The sequence below is a fragment of the Polyodon spathula genome, chromosome 32, assembly GCF_017654505.1.
Source record: "Polyodon spathula isolate WHYD16114869_AA chromosome 32, ASM1765450v1, whole genome shotgun sequence".
Lineage (NCBI taxonomy): Eukaryota > Metazoa > Chordata > Actinopteri > Acipenseriformes > Polyodontidae > Polyodon > Polyodon spathula.
Genome location: NC_054565.1, coordinates 7,230,634 through 7,246,089, shown reverse-complemented (window position 1 = coordinate 7,246,089; position 15,456 = coordinate 7,230,634). Strand labels below are relative to the sequence as shown.

Sequence of the window (15,456 nt, the reverse complement as noted above, 5' to 3'; positions counted from 1 at the left end):
TTTATATAAATTACTGGAGGTGAGTACCCCTGTTTCTGTATTTGTGCGGGGGGCGGGGGGGCGCATGTGTTGGATTTAATGGGCTGGGGGTAGCTGTGAGAGCAGTTTTGATCCATTCCTAGTTTCACTGGGAGTTTAATAAATACACACCTGAGCGTGTTCTGCACTGATTCCCATCCCTGGATTCAACGTTTTTTGGTTCTTGGATTTCGTCCACAGCCGCAGTAAACTGTGCAGCCTTAAAAACCACGGAAAGAAAGTGAATGAATTGAGTGACAACCCTTTGCACTAGGAGTCTTGTTTTGAGGGTGCTGATCTCCACCTGGTCTGTCCGAATAATCTTTGGTGCCTCTTCTGTATAAATAACTCAAGAGGGCTGAAGACAGAAATACTAAAAGAAACAAACTTGAACAGACAGATGTTTTCACAGGAAGTGCACTTGTAGTCAAAAGGTTTGTGGTTGAATGTTGGTTTCTCCCCCCCCTCAGGTGTGGATGGAGTTTGGGCGTGTCAAGCTGCCCCAGGGCATGCACCCCAATGACGTGGAGGATGAGTGGGGCAAACTCATCCTGGAGATGCTGGAGAGAGAGAAGGCTCTGAGGCCGGCGGTCGAGAGGTGAGGGGCGCAGGGTCATGGGAACGGGGGTGCAGGGGCGCAGGGCGTTTCGGGCGAGAGCCAAGGACAGCCCTCTGCTTGGTTTCTTTCTAGAGCTGCACAAACCCATTATTACATTGATGATTATTTGATTGCTGAATTATTTGGTTTTTCATCTCCTTGACTGTGTGGCTGTCTGACCCTGCATGACTGTTGTACACGAGGATGGAAGCATGAACTGTGAGCCTTTGGGTCTGATAATATTGAAGACTCATCTCTCTCTCTCTGGCTGCAGGTTAGAGCTGTTACTACAGATTGCTAATAAGATTCAGAACGGCGCGCTGGACTGTGAGGAGAAGCTGACCCTGGCTAAGAACACGCTGCAGGCTGTGAGTCTCTGCCTGTCTCTGTCTCGAGTCCTTCCTTTTATTTGAGTGCTGTAGAGGAACTCTGTCTCTGTGTCTGTGCAGGACGTTTCTCACTTGGAGTCTGGTGAGCCGGTGCGGTACGAGCAGGACGTGGGGCTCTACCTGCAGGAGTGCGAGGGGTTAATCCGGCAGCTTCAGGTCGACGCCCAGATTCTGAGAGACGAGAGGTACTACCAGGTGGAGCAGCTGGTATTCAGGTAAGAGAGAGGGGCACAGATGAGGCAGAGGGAGCTCCTGAGACTACAGGCATGTATGCAAGCCTAGGAGACACATACCCACTAAAAGCTCTCTCCTCCCCTCTCCTCTCTCCCCTCCTCGCCTCGCCTCTCCTCTCCTCTCTTCTCTCCTCTCCTCGCCTCCCCTCTCCTCCCTCTCTCCTCCCCTCTCCTCTCTTCTCCTCTCTCCTCCCTTCTCCTCTCCTCTCTCTCCCCTCCTCGCCTCCTCTCCTCTCCAGGATTGTGCGTCTGCAGGATGAGCTGGTAGCTCTGAAGTTGGAGTGCACCAGCCTGTACAGGAAGGGCCACTTCACCTCGTCCCTCAGCTCCTCTGAGCAGGGGGGCCCCCGGGGGCCCGGGCTCCTGACTGGGGAGGGCAGGGGTCTGTCTTGCGGTGCTGCCACCCTGCTGGGGGGGGCGCTGACCTGGCTGCGCAGACCCCTGACCCGTGGAGAGCTGGTGGCAGTGTCGTCTTCAGAGGACGAGGGGAATCTGCGCTTCGTGTATGAGCTGCTGGCCTGGGTGGAAGAGACACAGGTAGGGACAGGCTTTCTATTTCATCAGCCCAGAGGCAGAGCAGAGCAGTTTCACTCGCTCCAGCTTTTACTGCAGGCTTGATTAGCCCCAGTGCGTCGGTAACACGCTCAGGTGTGTCTTACTAAGCAGGAATCGATCAGACTCCTGTGCCATGTTGTACAGATCCGAGGTGCAGGGTAACCCTCTCTCTTGTGCCCCCCTGTTTCAGATCGCTCTGGAGAGGGCGGAGTGGGGTACAGACCTGCCCAGTGTGGAGACGCAGCTGGAGACGCAGCGCACTGTGCACAGCACTGTGGAGGAGCTGCAGGGCAGTCTGCAGGAGGCCCGGACCCACGGGGTATTGATCAGGGGGGTTGGGGGATTGATCAGGGTGATTGATCAGGGGGTCGGGGGGTTGATCTGGGTGATTAATGTGGTATTGATGAGGGTTTACTGATTTTAGAGTGGAGGTATTGAAACCAGACTCAGTGAGGTATTGATTAGGAAGTGCATGGTTATTGATTAGAGCAGTGGGGGGGGTGATGGTATTGATTAGTGTTTGAAATACCTGATAGAGGATTTTTCTAAATTATTAAATGCAGGAGGATCTCTTGATAGAAGCATTGCATCATTCCAGAAACAGCACTTGCAAGGTGTGGGTCGAGGGGCTGCCTGCAGTTTAACTGACTTTATTATTTCATTAGTTTTTTTGTTTCTCTTCCTCAGTCCAAAGTCTCTCCCAATTTCCGAAGCAGCTATTCAGAGACCTTAAGCAAGCTTGAAAACCAATATTGCAAGCTCCGGGTGAGTTCGGTGCCTCTCTCCTCTTCCTTCTCTCTCTCTCACTCTCTTTCTCTCTCTCTTTCTCTCTCTCTTTCTCTCTCTCTCTCTCTCTCTCTCTCTCTCTCTCTGGTTCAGGAGACCTCCTCTCTACGGCTGCACTCTCTGACCTCGCTCCATGCCTTCGTGTCCCGCGCCACGGTCGAGCTGATCTGGCTCAATGAGAAGGAAGAGGAGGAGCTGGCCTACGACTGGAGTGAGCAGAACCCCAACGTGGCGGCCAAGAGAGACTGCTTCACTGTGAGTGTCTCATACTGACACCCTGAGAACCGTGTAGAGACTGAGAGCCTCGCACGCTGCACCATGCCCCCACACTGAGAACCATGTAGACACTGAGAGCCTCACACCCTGAGAGAAATGCCCTCGCACTGAGAATCATGTAGACACTGAGAGCCTCACACCCTGAGAGAAACGCCCTCGCACTGAGAATCATGTAGACACTGAGAGCCTCACACCCTGAGAGAAATGCCCTCGCACTGAGAATCATGTAGACACTGAGAGCCTCACACCCTGCCCTCGCACTGAGAATCCTGTAGACACTGAGAGCCTCACGCGCTGAGAGAAATGCCCTCGCACTGAGAGCCTCACACCCTGAGAGAAACGCCCTCGCACTGAGAATCATGTAGACACTGAGAGCCTCACACCCTGAGAGAAATGCCCTCGCACTGAGAATCATGTAGACACTGAGAGCCTCACACCCTGAGAGAAACGCCCTCGCACTGAGAATCCTGTAGACACTGAGAGCCTCACACGCTGAGAGAAATGCCCTCGCACTGAGAGCCTCACACCCTGAGAGAAATGCCCTCGCACTGAGAATCATGTAGACACTGAGAGCCTCACACCCTGAGAGAAACGCCCTCGCACTGAGAATCATGTAGACACTGAGAGCCTCACACGCTGAGAGCCGCGCCCTCACACTGAGAACCACGTAGGCAGAGCCGCACCCTCGCACGCCGAGAGCCGCGCCCTCACACACTCACTCTCTCCTTCCTGTTCAATAGGAGCTGAGGGCGGAGTTGGATGAGAAACAGGAAGTGATGCGATCGCTGCAGGACACGGCGGAAAATCTCTCCCTGGAGAATCACCCCGCGAAGCAGACAGTGGAGGTGAGTGCTCTGGAACCAGAGAACTGGGGGGAGGGAAGTCTAGAACCCAGTGATGGTTGGCAAAGACTACAGTCTAGAACCCCCGGATGTGTGGTAAAGGTTTAAGTCTAGAACCCACGGTTTGTGGAAAGATTGTAGTCTAGAATCTGATAAATCTGTATTAGACCTGTAACCCAACACTTAACATTTCTCTCTCTCTCCTGCCCCTCCTCCCCAGGCGTACAGTGCTGCTCTCCAGACCCAGTGGCAGTGGGTTCTACAGCTCTGCTGCTGTGTGGAGCAGCACATCCGAGACAATACAGTCTATTTCCAGGTAAAGAGTGCTGGGGGTAGCCATGCAGGCACACGCGCACGCACGCACACACACACACACACACACACACACACACACACACACACACACTGACACACACACACACTGACGCACACACACACACACACACACACACACACACACACACACACACACACACACACACACACACACACACTGACGCACACACACACGCACACACTCGATGTATGTTGGGTGCTATCAGATGCACGGCTCAGAAGGGATTGAAACAAACCAAAAGCGAGACTTGACGGTTCCACAGCTTGTGTGATGGGTGTAAGTAACAGAAATGCTTGTTGACCTTGACTCTTGCTTTCCGTCTCCCTGTCTCCTCCCTCCCCAGTTCATCAGCGACGCGCGCGACTCCGAGTCGTACCTGCGCAGTCTGCAGGACTCCATCAAGAGGAAGTACACCTGCGAGAGGGGGAGTCGGCTGGGCTACCTCGAGGACCTGCTGCAGGACTCCATGGTAACCACCGGGCAGGCTGAGAGAAACTGGCCACGCTCGCTGACAAACCCGCGGCTCAAATGGATTCACAAAGATCAGCAGAGAAATAAATACATGCATGCAGGAGTCAGTAAATAAACTGACAGCCTGCCAACTTAAAGAAGCACGTTTCAGTCCATCTGGTCGTCCGCAGCTCTGCTGCGAGGCTGCTGTTCAATCTCATTATTAAACTCTCTGTGCTGCTCACATGCTGCTCTGCAGGGGCCTGTCACAGCCTGGCTGGGTAACCCGTTCCACCCCCTCACCACTCTCTGAATGAGAGCAAATGTCTCTGCAACAGAGCAGAGGCATTCCCTGGCTCTAGAGCTCTTAAACTGGTCTCGTCTCACCCACAGGGGAGCTGCAATGACAGTGTATCACACAGCACTGCCCTTCCATCTCCTTCCCTCCACTCACCCTCTCCTCGCCTCTCTCCCCTTCTCTCCATCTCTCTCTCAGGATGAGAAGGAGCAGCTGATCCAGTACAAGAGTTCTGTGGCCAGCCTGGTGGGCCGAGCCAAGACTATCGTCCAGCTGAAACCACGGAACCCGGACCACACCGTGGCCACAAGCATCCCCATCAGAGCCATCTGCGACTACAGACAGATAGAGGTACGAGCCACAGCTCCCTGGAGTCTAGAGACCACAAAGCACACATGCTGTACCTGGAGCACAGCCCTCTGCTGTGTACTGTAGCATAGAGCACACTGCAGTACGAGGCGTTGGTGTGCGTGTGATGGGTAAGGGGGTACGCTCAGTAGAATGCATAGAGCACACTGCAGTACGAGGCGTTGGTGTGCGTGTGATGGGTAAGGGGGTACGCTCAGTAGAATGCATAGAGCACACTGCAGTACGAGGCGTTGGTGTGCGTGTGATGGGTAAGGGGGTACGCTCAGTAGAATGCATAGAGCACACTGCAGTACGAGGCGTTGGTGTGCGTGTGATGGGTGTGATGGGTAAGGGGGTACGCTCAGTAGAATGCATAGAGCACACTGCAGTACGAGGCGTTGGTGTGCGTGTGATGGGTAAGGGGGTACGCTCAGTAGAATGCATAGAGCACACTGCAGTACGAGGCGTTGGTGTGCGTGTGATGGGTAAGGGGGTACGCTCAGTAGAATGCATAGAGCACACTGCAGTACGAGGCGTTGGTGTGCGTGTGATGGGTAAGGGGGTACGCTCAGTAGAATGCATAGAGCACACTGCAGTACGAGGCGTTGGTGTGCGTGTGATGGGTAAGGGGGTACGCTCAGTAGAATGCATAGAGCACACTGCAGTACGAGGCGTTGGTGTGCGTGTGATGGGTAAGGGGGTACGCTCAGTAGAATGCATAGAGCACACTGCAGTACGAGGCGTTGGTGTGCGTGTGATGGGTAAGGGGGTACGCTCAGTAGAATGCATAGAGCACACTGCAGTACGAGGCGTTGGTGTGCGTGTGATGGGTAAGGGGGTACGCTCAGTAGAATGCATAGAGCACACTGCAGTACGAGGCGTTGGTGTGCGTGTGATGGGTAAGGGGGTACGCTCAGTAGAATGCATAGAGCACACTGCAGTACGAGGCGTTGGTGTGCGTGTGATGGGTAAGGGGGTACGCTCAGTAGAATGCATAGAGCACACTGCAGTACGAGGCGTTGGTGTGCCTGTGATGGGTAAGGGGGTACGCTCAGTAGAATGCATAGAGCACACTGCAGTACGAGGCGTTGGTGTGCGTGTGATGGGTAAGGGGGTACGCTCAGTAGAATGCATAGAGCACACTGCAGTACGAGGCGTTGGTGTGCGTGTGATGGGTAAGGGGGTACGCTCAGTAGAATGCATAGAGCACACTGCAGTACGAGGGCGTTGGTGTGCCGTGTGATGGGTAAGGGGGTACGCTCAGTAGAATGCATAGAGCACACTGCAGTACGAGGCGTTGGTGTGCGTGTGATGGGTAAGGGGGTACGCTCAGTAGAATGCATAGAGCACACTGCAGTACGAGGCGTGGTGTGCGTGTGATGGGTAAGGGGGTACGCTCAGTAGAATGCATAGAGCACACTGCAGTACGAGGCGTTGGTGTGCGTGTGATGGGTAAGGGGGTACGCTCAGTAGAATGCATAGAGCACACTGCAGTACGAGGGCGTCGCTGTGCCTGTGATGGGTAAGGGGGTACGCTCAGTAGAATGCATAGAGCACACTGCAGTACGAGGCGTTGGTGTGCGTGTGATGGGTAAGGGGGTACGCTCAGTAGAATGCATAGAGCACACTGCAGTACGAGGCGTTGGTGTGCGTGTGATGGGTAAGGGGGTACGCTCAGTAGAATGCATAGGGCACACTGCAGTACGAGGGCGTTGGTGTGCCTGTGATGGGTAAGGGGGTACGCTCAGTAGAATGCATAGAGCACACTGCAGTACGAGGGCGTTGGTGTGCCTGTGATGGGTAAGGGGGTACGCTCAGTAGAATTGTGCATAGCCGCTGCACACTGCAGTACGAGGCTGTTGGTGTGCGTGTGATGGGTCATGGGGTACGCTCATGTGTTTTTCTGGCAAGGCCGCTGCTAAGGTATTGCCCACACTGTTCCACATTCATCTCGCAGTGATCATGTCATGCACCAGAGAGATCTGTCCTGTCATTGTGATAAAATAAAGAAAAAGCATGTGGACCGGACTGCACTCATTTGCATCTCCACAGTGAACTCTGCGGTCAAGCGAAGCCGCGCTGACCCCCTCCTGCCTCGCCTAACAGCACGCACACACATTCAGGGAGGAAGTGAGACCCCGTCTCTCCTCCAGTCCCATTGCACAGCAGCTTCATCCTGCTTACTGTGCATTGCAGCGCACGGGTGACCAGCCCAGGTGTGTCCCACTTCTATAGAAACAGACCTGGCTGGGTCAGACTGCTGTGCTTCCATTCCATGCACTTTGAATCGGAGGTCCTGGGGTAGGCTTGACACACACACACACCTTTGGGACTGATTTGATCTGATTTCCAGATGCCAGCATCCAGTGCCAAACAACCGCCTGGCAGCTCGATTCTACAAAGATTCAATTGATCTACTTTTCATTGATTTTTTTAATTTGATTTGCTCTCTGTCTCACTGCTCCCTACCCTCTCTCCCTCCCTCCCCCTCTCTTTCTCTCTCTCTCTACCCTCTCTCTCTCTCCCTGAGCCTCCTCTTTAAGGGGGTACGCTCGGTAGAATCTTCTCAGTAAGAATGATGAGTGTGTTCTGGAGGATAACTGCCAGCGCATCAAGTGGAAGGTGATCAGCCCGACTGGCAATGAGGCCATGGTGCCCTCAGTGTGCTTCAGCATCCCCCCACCCAACCAGGAGGGCATGGACACCGTGACCAGGTACACACGCTGACACACTCCCCCACCCAACCAGGAGGGCGTGGGCACAGTGACCACTCACACACCCTGACACACTCCCCCACCCAACCAGGAGAGCATGGGCACAGTGACCAGGCACACACCCTGACACACTCCCCCACCCAACCAGGAGGGCATGGGCACCGTGACCAGGCACACACCCTGACACACTCCCCCACCCAACCAGGAGAGCATGGACACAGTGACCAGGCACACACCCTGACACACTCCCCCACCCAACCAGGAGAGCATGGGCACAGTGACCAGGCACACACCCTGACACACTCCCCCACCCAACCAGGAGAGCATGGACACCGTGACCAGGCACACACCCTGACACACTCCCCCACCCAACCAGGAGAGCCTGGGCACAGTGACCAGGCACACACCCTGACACACCCCCCCACCCAACCAGGAGAGCATGGACACAGTGACCAGGCACACACCCTGACACACTCCCCCACCCAACCAGGAGAGCATGGGCACCGTGACCAGGCACACACCCTGACACACTCCCCCACCCAACCAGGAGGGCATGGGCACCGTGACCAGGCACACACCCTGACACACTCCCCCACCCAACCAGGAGGGCGTGGGCACAGTGACCAGGCACACACCCTGACACACTCCCCCACCCAACCAGGAGAGCATGGGCACCGTGACCAGGCACACACCCTGACACACTCCCCCACCCAACCAGGAGAGCATGGACACCGTGACCAGGCACACACCCTGACACACTCCCCCACCCAACCAGGAGAGCATGGACACCGTGACCAGGCACACACCCTGACACACTCCCCCACCCAACCAGGAGAGCCCCACACAGTGACCAGGCACACACCCTGACACACTCCCCCACCCAACCAGGAGAGCATGGGCACAGTGACCAGGCACACACCCTGACACACTCCCCCACCCAACCAGGAGAGCATGGACACCGTGACCAGGCACACACCCTGACACACTCCCCCACCCAACCAGGAGGGCATGGGCACAGTGACCAGGCACACACCCTGACACACTCCCCCACCCAACCAGGAGAGCATGGGCACAGTGACCAGGCACACACCCTGACACACCCCCCCACCCAACCAGGAGAGCATGGGCACAGTGACCAGGCACACACCCTGACACACTCCCCCACCCAACCAGGAGAGCATGGGCACCGTGACCAGGCACACACCCTGACACACTCCCCCACCCAACCAGGAGAGCATGGGCACCGTGACCAGGCACACACCCTGACACACTCCCCCACCCAACCAGGAGAGCATGGACACAGTGACCAGGCACACACCCTGACACACTCCCCCACCCAACCAGGAGAGCATGGACACCGTGACCAGGCACACACCCTGACACACTCCCCCACCCAACCAGGAGAGCATGGGCACAGTGACCAGGCACACACCCTGACACACTCCCCCACCCAACCAGGAGGGCGTGGGCACAGTGACCAGGCACACACCCTGACACACTCCCCCACCCAACCAGGAGAGCATGGGCACCGTGACCAGGCACACACCCTGACACACTCCCCCACCCAACCAGGAGGGCATGGACACCGTGACCAGGCACACACGCTGACACACTCCCCCACCCAACCAGGAGGGCGTGGGCACAGTGACCAGGCACACACCCTGACACACTCCCCCACCCAACCAGGAGGGCATCGACATGGACAGGCTTGCTTGCAGTCGCGCACAGTCTCTCTGCTCTCCCTGCTGCTGCACAGTGAAGCTGTGTGCTCTGACCTGTCTCACACGGGTGTGTGTCTTTGGGCTCTCATTTCTCTCAGGATCGAGCAGCAGTACCAGAACGTGATGACTCTGTGGCACCAGCTTCACGTGAACATGAAGAGCGTGGTCTCCTGGAACTACCTGCACAAAGACATCCAGAACATCTGCTCCTGGACACTGGACACGGTGAGGGACTGACAGAGACAGACAGCGAGGGCCTGTTGATCCCTGCAGTGCAGAGGGTCAGGGTTTAGGTCAGGGTGTATCTCTTTCTTCATCTCTCATTGTTAAAGTGTGCATCCGGGTGTGGTTGGCGGTCTCGGGTGTGGTTGGCGGTCTCTGGTGTGGTTGGCGGTCTCAGGTGTGTTAGCTGCCCCCTCCTGTCCCCCAGGTGAAGACTCAGTCTGCGCAGGAGAGGCAGCAGGCTCTGGATCACATGACCTCTCACCTGTCGGATTTCCTGGAGGACAGCAGGGAGAGTGAGCTGTTCACACTGACGGAGCGGCTGAGCTGCGAGGAGGAGGTGCGTCGGAGCCAGGAGCACTGCCAGGGCCTGCTGGAGTCCATGGAGACAGGTGAGACACAGAGAATACACAGGGAATGGGACACACACAGAGAGGCAGGTGAGACAGAGAGACGCCACATACATACTGAGCATGTTGAACAGAGCTGTGAGACACATGGACACACAGACACACTTTGTGCAGCAGCACAATCATACTGTTCAGCTTTTCAGCTGATGCTTCTTCAGTGTACTCAGACCATCATGATTGTCTATCATGGACACACACAGACATACACTGTGTTGTAACATATTTGTACAGAACATACCTTTAATCAGTCGTGTAACGCATGTCTCCCACTCTCTCTCCCTGCAGAAGTGAAGGATGATGGCCTCTGTCGCTCCTACCTGTCTCAGCTCCGTGACATCAGACTGCACCTGGAGGAGGCGGAGCAAAGACTGACCCGGCGCATACAGGCCCCTCCCACTGCCATCGCCAGGGAGGCGGAGGCCAGCCAGGACAGCGCCCTGCGCATCAAAGAGCAAGAGGTCAGCCGGGGGTCAGCCAGGAGTCTCCAGGGGTCACAGGGTTCCCTCGCACACACTCCTTTTTCTCTCTCTCTCTCTCTCTCTCTCCTTCTTTCATTTGCACAGATTCCCTCCCTCCCCCTCTGACTCTTACACTCCCTATCAGCTCAGTGCAGCAGAATTTAGACGAGCTGTCTCTCTCTCTCTCTCCTTCTTTCATTTGCACAGATTCCCTCCCTCCCCCTTTGACTCTTACACTCCCTCTCAGCTCAGTGCAGCAGAATTTAGACAAGCTGTCTCTCTCTCTCTCTCTCTCTCTCTCTCTCTCTCTCAGCGGATGCAGCTGGATCTGGACCGGCTGCACTCTGACCTGGGAGAGGTGTCTCAGAAGTGTGTCAGTTTCTTCCAGCAGTCCCCTTGCTCTGGGAGTGTGCCGGAGCTGAGAGCAGAGCTCAACCTGGCTGTGGAGAGGATGGAGCGCGTGCAGTCACTGTCCTCCGTATACCTGCACAGGTAAGGGCTCTGATACACCTGAAACTGGGGCAGGGAGTGTACTGACTGGACTCTGACCAGTGTGTGTATTGTGACTGGGTTCTCTGGTCTCCAGGTTGAAGACTGTGGAGGTGCTGGTTCAGAGCACTCAGGCTGCTGAGAGTCTGGTGAAGAAGTACGAGAGCAAACTGAGCGAGGAGGAGATTGTACCGGCAGACCTGTCTGCTATACAGAGACACCGAGAGCAGCTACAGGTGAGAGAGACACCGAGAGCAGCTACAGGTGAGAGAGAGAGAGAGACACAGAGCAGCTACAGGAGAGAGAGAGACAGAGAGCAGCTACAGGTGAGAGAGAGAGAGAGAGACAGAGAGCAGCTACAGGTGAGAGAGAGAGACAGAGAGCAGCTACAGGTGAGAGAGAGAGAGAGAGAGCAGCTACAGGTGAGAGAGACACCGAGAGCAGCTACAGGAGAGAGAGAGACAGAGAGCAGCTACAGGAGAGAGAGAGACAGAGAGCAGCTACAGGTGAGAGAGAGAGACAGAGAGCAGCTACAGGTGAGAGAGAGAGACAGAGAGCAGCTACAGGTGAGAGAGAGAGAGACAGAGAGCAGCTACAAGTGAGAGAGAGAGACACAGAGCAGCTACAGGTGAGAGAGAGAGAGAGCAGCTACAGGTGAGAGAGAGAGAGAGACAGCTACAGAGAGAGAGCTACAGAGAGCAGCTACAGAGAGAGAGAGACAGAGAGCAGCTACAGAGAGAGAGAGACAGAGAGCAGCTACAGGTGAGAGAGAGAGAGAGAGCAGCTACAGGAGAGAGAGAGACAGAGAGCAGCTACAGGTGAGAGAGAGACAGAGAGCAGCTACAGGTGAGAGAGAGAGAGAGAGAGCAGCTACAGGTGAGAGAGAGAGAGACAGAGAGCAGCTACAGGAGAGAGAGAGAGAGAGCAGCTACAGGTGAGAGAGACAGAGAGCAGCTACAGGTGAGAGAGACACCGAGAGCAGCTACAGGTGAGAGAGACACCGAGAGCAGCTACAGGTGAGAGAGACACAGAGAGCAGCTACAGGTGAGAGAGACACAGAGCAGCTACAGGTGAGAGAGACACAGAGATCAGCTATAGGTGAGAGAGACAGAGAGCAGCTCAATTCTCTTTGTGAGTTGTCTCCTCTTCTCATTTCTCATGGTGACTCTGACGCTGCCTCTCTCTTCCCCTAGCTGTGGCGCTCTGAAGCCCGGGAGAAGGACCCGGTGTTGCAGGTTCTGGATGAGGAAGTCCGCAGGGCCCGGGAGGCTCAGGAGAAGCTCTTCCAGCAGCACCAGGAGAGGAGCCCAGAACTGGAGCTGTTCCAGGAGAGAGCGGGCCAGCTGAGAGAGCGCTGGGGCAGCGTGCGCTCACAGATAGAGACCCGGTCAGTACCAGAACCAGACCGCAGAGGATCATCCAGGGCTGTTAAAACACTCAACAGGGCTGAATATAGAAATGCTGAGAGAAACACTGAGAAAGACTGCTAGTGGAAACATTAGTCATGAATTGACACTGAAGACACTGAGAAAGACTTCTAGTGGAAACGTTAGTCACTGAATTGACACTGAAGACACTGAGAAAGACTTCTAGTGGAAACGTTAGTCATCGAATTGACGCTGAAGACGCTGAGAAAGCGACCTGTCTGTGTGTTCATGTTTTGTTACTGAGTGTGTCTTTCTGTGTGCCTGTCAGACAATCGGACCTGGAGGGTATTGCTCAGGTTCTGCTGGATTACCGGGACCAGCACGGTGCGCTGATCCGATGGATCGAGGAGACGACCGCACAGCAAGAGGCCATGCAGCCCGGCCAGGCCGAGGACAGCAGGGTGCTGTCAGAACAACTGAGCCAGCAAACGGTGAGAGGAACTGGGGGAGAGAGAGTGGAGCTGGGGCCCCACCCCCGGGTGGGGGGGTGGGGGCTGGGGAAGCGGGTGCCTGGTGTTATCGTCTCAATGTGATTGTGACCCTGTCTCTGTCTCTGTGTGTGTGCAGGCGCTGGTAGTAGAGATAGAGAGGAACCAGGAGAAGCTGGATGAGTGTCAGACCCACTCCAGGCAGTACTGCTCCTCTGTCAAGGTGTGTATATATACAGGGCGATTAGACGCAAATCTACCACAGCATCGCACCACAGCATTGATTTCACCCTGTGTATTACTACTTACTGTGAAATTCAGCTTACTTTTTGAATAATAAAAAGGGGTTAGATTTTAATGAAGAAATTTAGATTTGAATAGGATCCCTTTTAATGCACCTTGTGCTTTCATTCTTTGACTTTCTTGAAAATGATTTCATGAACGCTTTGTTATCGTTGTGTAGCAGCTGCATGATGCTGATAATTCTTCGCGATCGCTTCATCACGTTTTCATGGTAAAATGAAGCTTGTTTATAACCCCTTTGCCTGGTTCATGAGCGTGGCGCTGGCAGTGGTGGCGCGGCGCTGACACGGTGTCCTGCGTTGCAGGAGTATGAGCTGCAGCTCATGGCGTACAGAGCCTTCGTGGAGTCACAGCACAAGTCCCAGGTGAAGCGAAGGAGGCTGCACTCGTCGTCCGACGCCATCACTCAGGAGGTGAGAGCGAGAGCAGGGATCATTCCCGCTGCACTGAGGCTCATTCACACAGCCCACCCTACTCATAGCACTGCAGTGATGACAGTTCATCAGGGGCTTCTTTTAATTCAGCAGTTCAGCGACTCCTGGTCAACGCTTGTATCTAATGAACAAACACGACCGTGATTCAGCTTGAGCCAGTCGCCCTAGACATGCTCCTGAGGGCATGAACTGAGTGTGAGTCTCCTGTGTGTGTGTTTCAGTTCATGGAGCTGCGCACACGCTACACGGCGCTGGTTACCCTGACGACGCAGCACGTGAAGTACATCAGCGACGCACTGCGCAGGCTGGAGGATGAAGAGGTAAATACTGGAGCTTTGAGAAACTCCCCCCGCAGCCTTGTACCTGGCAGGAGTTGAGCTGATCAGCCTGTCACAGCAGGGGGTGTTGCCTGATTGCTGCAGTCCTGGAGGGGTCTCTCCCCCATGTAACACGCATGTCCGGTATCTTCCCTGCAGAAAGCCCTGGAGGAGGAGAAGCAGGCTCGCGTGGGCCAGGTCTCTGAGCTGCTAGGCTGGGCTCTGAGGGTTAAGGAGAGTCTGGGGAGCCGGAGGGGCACTCCGGAGAGAGGGGACATCGAGAGATCACTCTCACAGCAACAGGTGAGGAGGGGAGAGGGGAAAAGAGAGGAGGGGTCGTAGACAGAGATCACAGAAAGACGGAGAGGGGAGGGGGAGAGGAAGAAGGGAAGGGGGAGAGGTTTTAACCCTGCGTCTGCCTCTGCTGTTTCACAGGCTGCCCAGGAGGAGCTGGCTACTAGGAAGGAAGAGGTGGCGGAGGCTGTCAGGAACACACAGATCTTCCTGCAGTCCAAACAGGCCAGCAAGTGAGTACCTCTCTGAGCAGAGCTCCTGTGTCATCATCATTACAACATGAAACCTTCTGTATCTAACTACATACAGAGAGATTCATCGTATTTAAAAACAATGTGAATTGTTTGCGCATCACTGGGGCATCTCCAGTGTGTTGTGTCTGCAGTGCTCTCCTTGCTGGGTGTCTCTCTGTGTGTGTCTGCAGTGCTCTCCTTGCTGGGTATCTCTCTGTGTGTGTCTGCAGCGCTGTCCTCGCTGGGTATCTCTCTGTGTGTGTCTGCAGCGCTGTCCTCGCTGGGTATCTCTCTGTGTGTGTCTGCAGCGCTGTCCTCGCTGGGTATCTCTCTGTGTGTGTCTGCAGCACTGTCCTCGCTGGGTATCTCTCTGTATGTGTCTCTGTCCTCGCTGGGTATCTCTCTGTGTGTGTCTGCAGCGCTGTCCTCGCTGGGTATCTCTCTGTGTGTGTGTGTGTGGTGCTGTCCTCGCTGGGTATCTCTCTGTGTGTGTCTGTGCTGTCCTCGCTGGGTATCTCTCTGTGTGTGTCTGCAGTGCTGTCCTCGCTGGGTATCTCTCTGTGTGTGTGTGTGTGGTGCTGTCCTTGCTGGGTATCTCTCTGTGTGTGTGTGTGTGTGTGGTGCTGTCCTCGCTGGGTATCTCTCTGTGTGTGTCTGCAGCGCTGTCCTCGCTGGGTATCTCTCTGTGTGTGTCTGCAGTGCTGTCCTCGCTGGGTATCTCTCTGTGTGTGTGTGTGTGGTGCTGTCCTCGCTGGGTATCTCTCTGTGTGTGTCTGCAGCGCTGTCCTCGCTGGGTATCTCTCTGTGTGTGTCTGCAGTGCTGTCCTCGCTGGGTATCTCTCTGTGTGTGTCTGCAGCACTGTCCTCGCTGGGTAT

General features: G+C 55.2%; 1 protein-coding gene across 2 annotated transcripts in view; it reads left to right on the top strand.

The window, feature by feature from the left end:
- Positions 1 to 6: 6 nt before the first annotated feature.
- LOC121303446 (microtubule-actin cross-linking factor 1, isoforms 1/2/3/5-like) overlaps positions 7 to 15,456 on the top strand; it is a 69,461-nt gene continuing 54,011 nt past the window's right edge. Inside the window, exons 1-25 of one of the 2 annotated variants that reach the window (XM_041234161.1) lie at positions 7 to 19; positions 489 to 616; positions 891 to 984; positions 1,066 to 1,220; positions 1,478 to 1,775; positions 1,984 to 2,112; positions 2,481 to 2,558; positions 2,673 to 2,834; positions 3,596 to 3,700; positions 3,918 to 4,013; positions 4,378 to 4,503; positions 4,981 to 5,133; positions 7,690 to 7,844; positions 9,664 to 9,790; positions 9,996 to 10,179; positions 10,483 to 10,655; positions 10,969 to 11,147; positions 11,242 to 11,380; positions 12,338 to 12,531; positions 12,840 to 13,002; positions 13,139 to 13,222; positions 13,608 to 13,715; positions 13,958 to 14,056; positions 14,213 to 14,356; positions 14,489 to 14,580. In XM_041234161.1, coding sequence (XP_041090095.1) covers positions 495 to 616; positions 891 to 984; positions 1,066 to 1,220; positions 1,478 to 1,775; positions 1,984 to 2,112; positions 2,481 to 2,558; positions 2,673 to 2,834; positions 3,596 to 3,700; positions 3,918 to 4,013; positions 4,378 to 4,503; positions 4,981 to 5,133; positions 7,690 to 7,844; positions 9,664 to 9,790; positions 9,996 to 10,179; positions 10,483 to 10,655; positions 10,969 to 11,147; positions 11,242 to 11,380; positions 12,338 to 12,531; positions 12,840 to 13,002; positions 13,139 to 13,222; positions 13,608 to 13,715; positions 13,958 to 14,056; positions 14,213 to 14,356; positions 14,489 to 14,580 — 3,359 coding nt within the window. In that variant the 5' untranslated portion in view covers positions 7 to 19; positions 489 to 494. Of the gene's footprint in view, positions 20 to 488; positions 617 to 890; positions 985 to 1,065; positions 1,221 to 1,477; positions 1,776 to 1,983; positions 2,113 to 2,480; positions 2,559 to 2,672; positions 2,835 to 3,595; positions 3,701 to 3,917; positions 4,014 to 4,377; positions 4,504 to 4,980; positions 5,134 to 7,689; positions 7,845 to 9,387; positions 9,440 to 9,663; positions 9,791 to 9,995; positions 10,180 to 10,482; positions 10,656 to 10,968; positions 11,148 to 11,241; positions 11,381 to 12,337; positions 12,532 to 12,839; positions 13,003 to 13,138; positions 13,223 to 13,607; positions 13,716 to 13,957; positions 14,057 to 14,212; positions 14,357 to 14,488; positions 14,581 to 15,456 lie in introns of those variants that run through there. The other variant, XM_041234160.1, reaches the window with a different exon arrangement.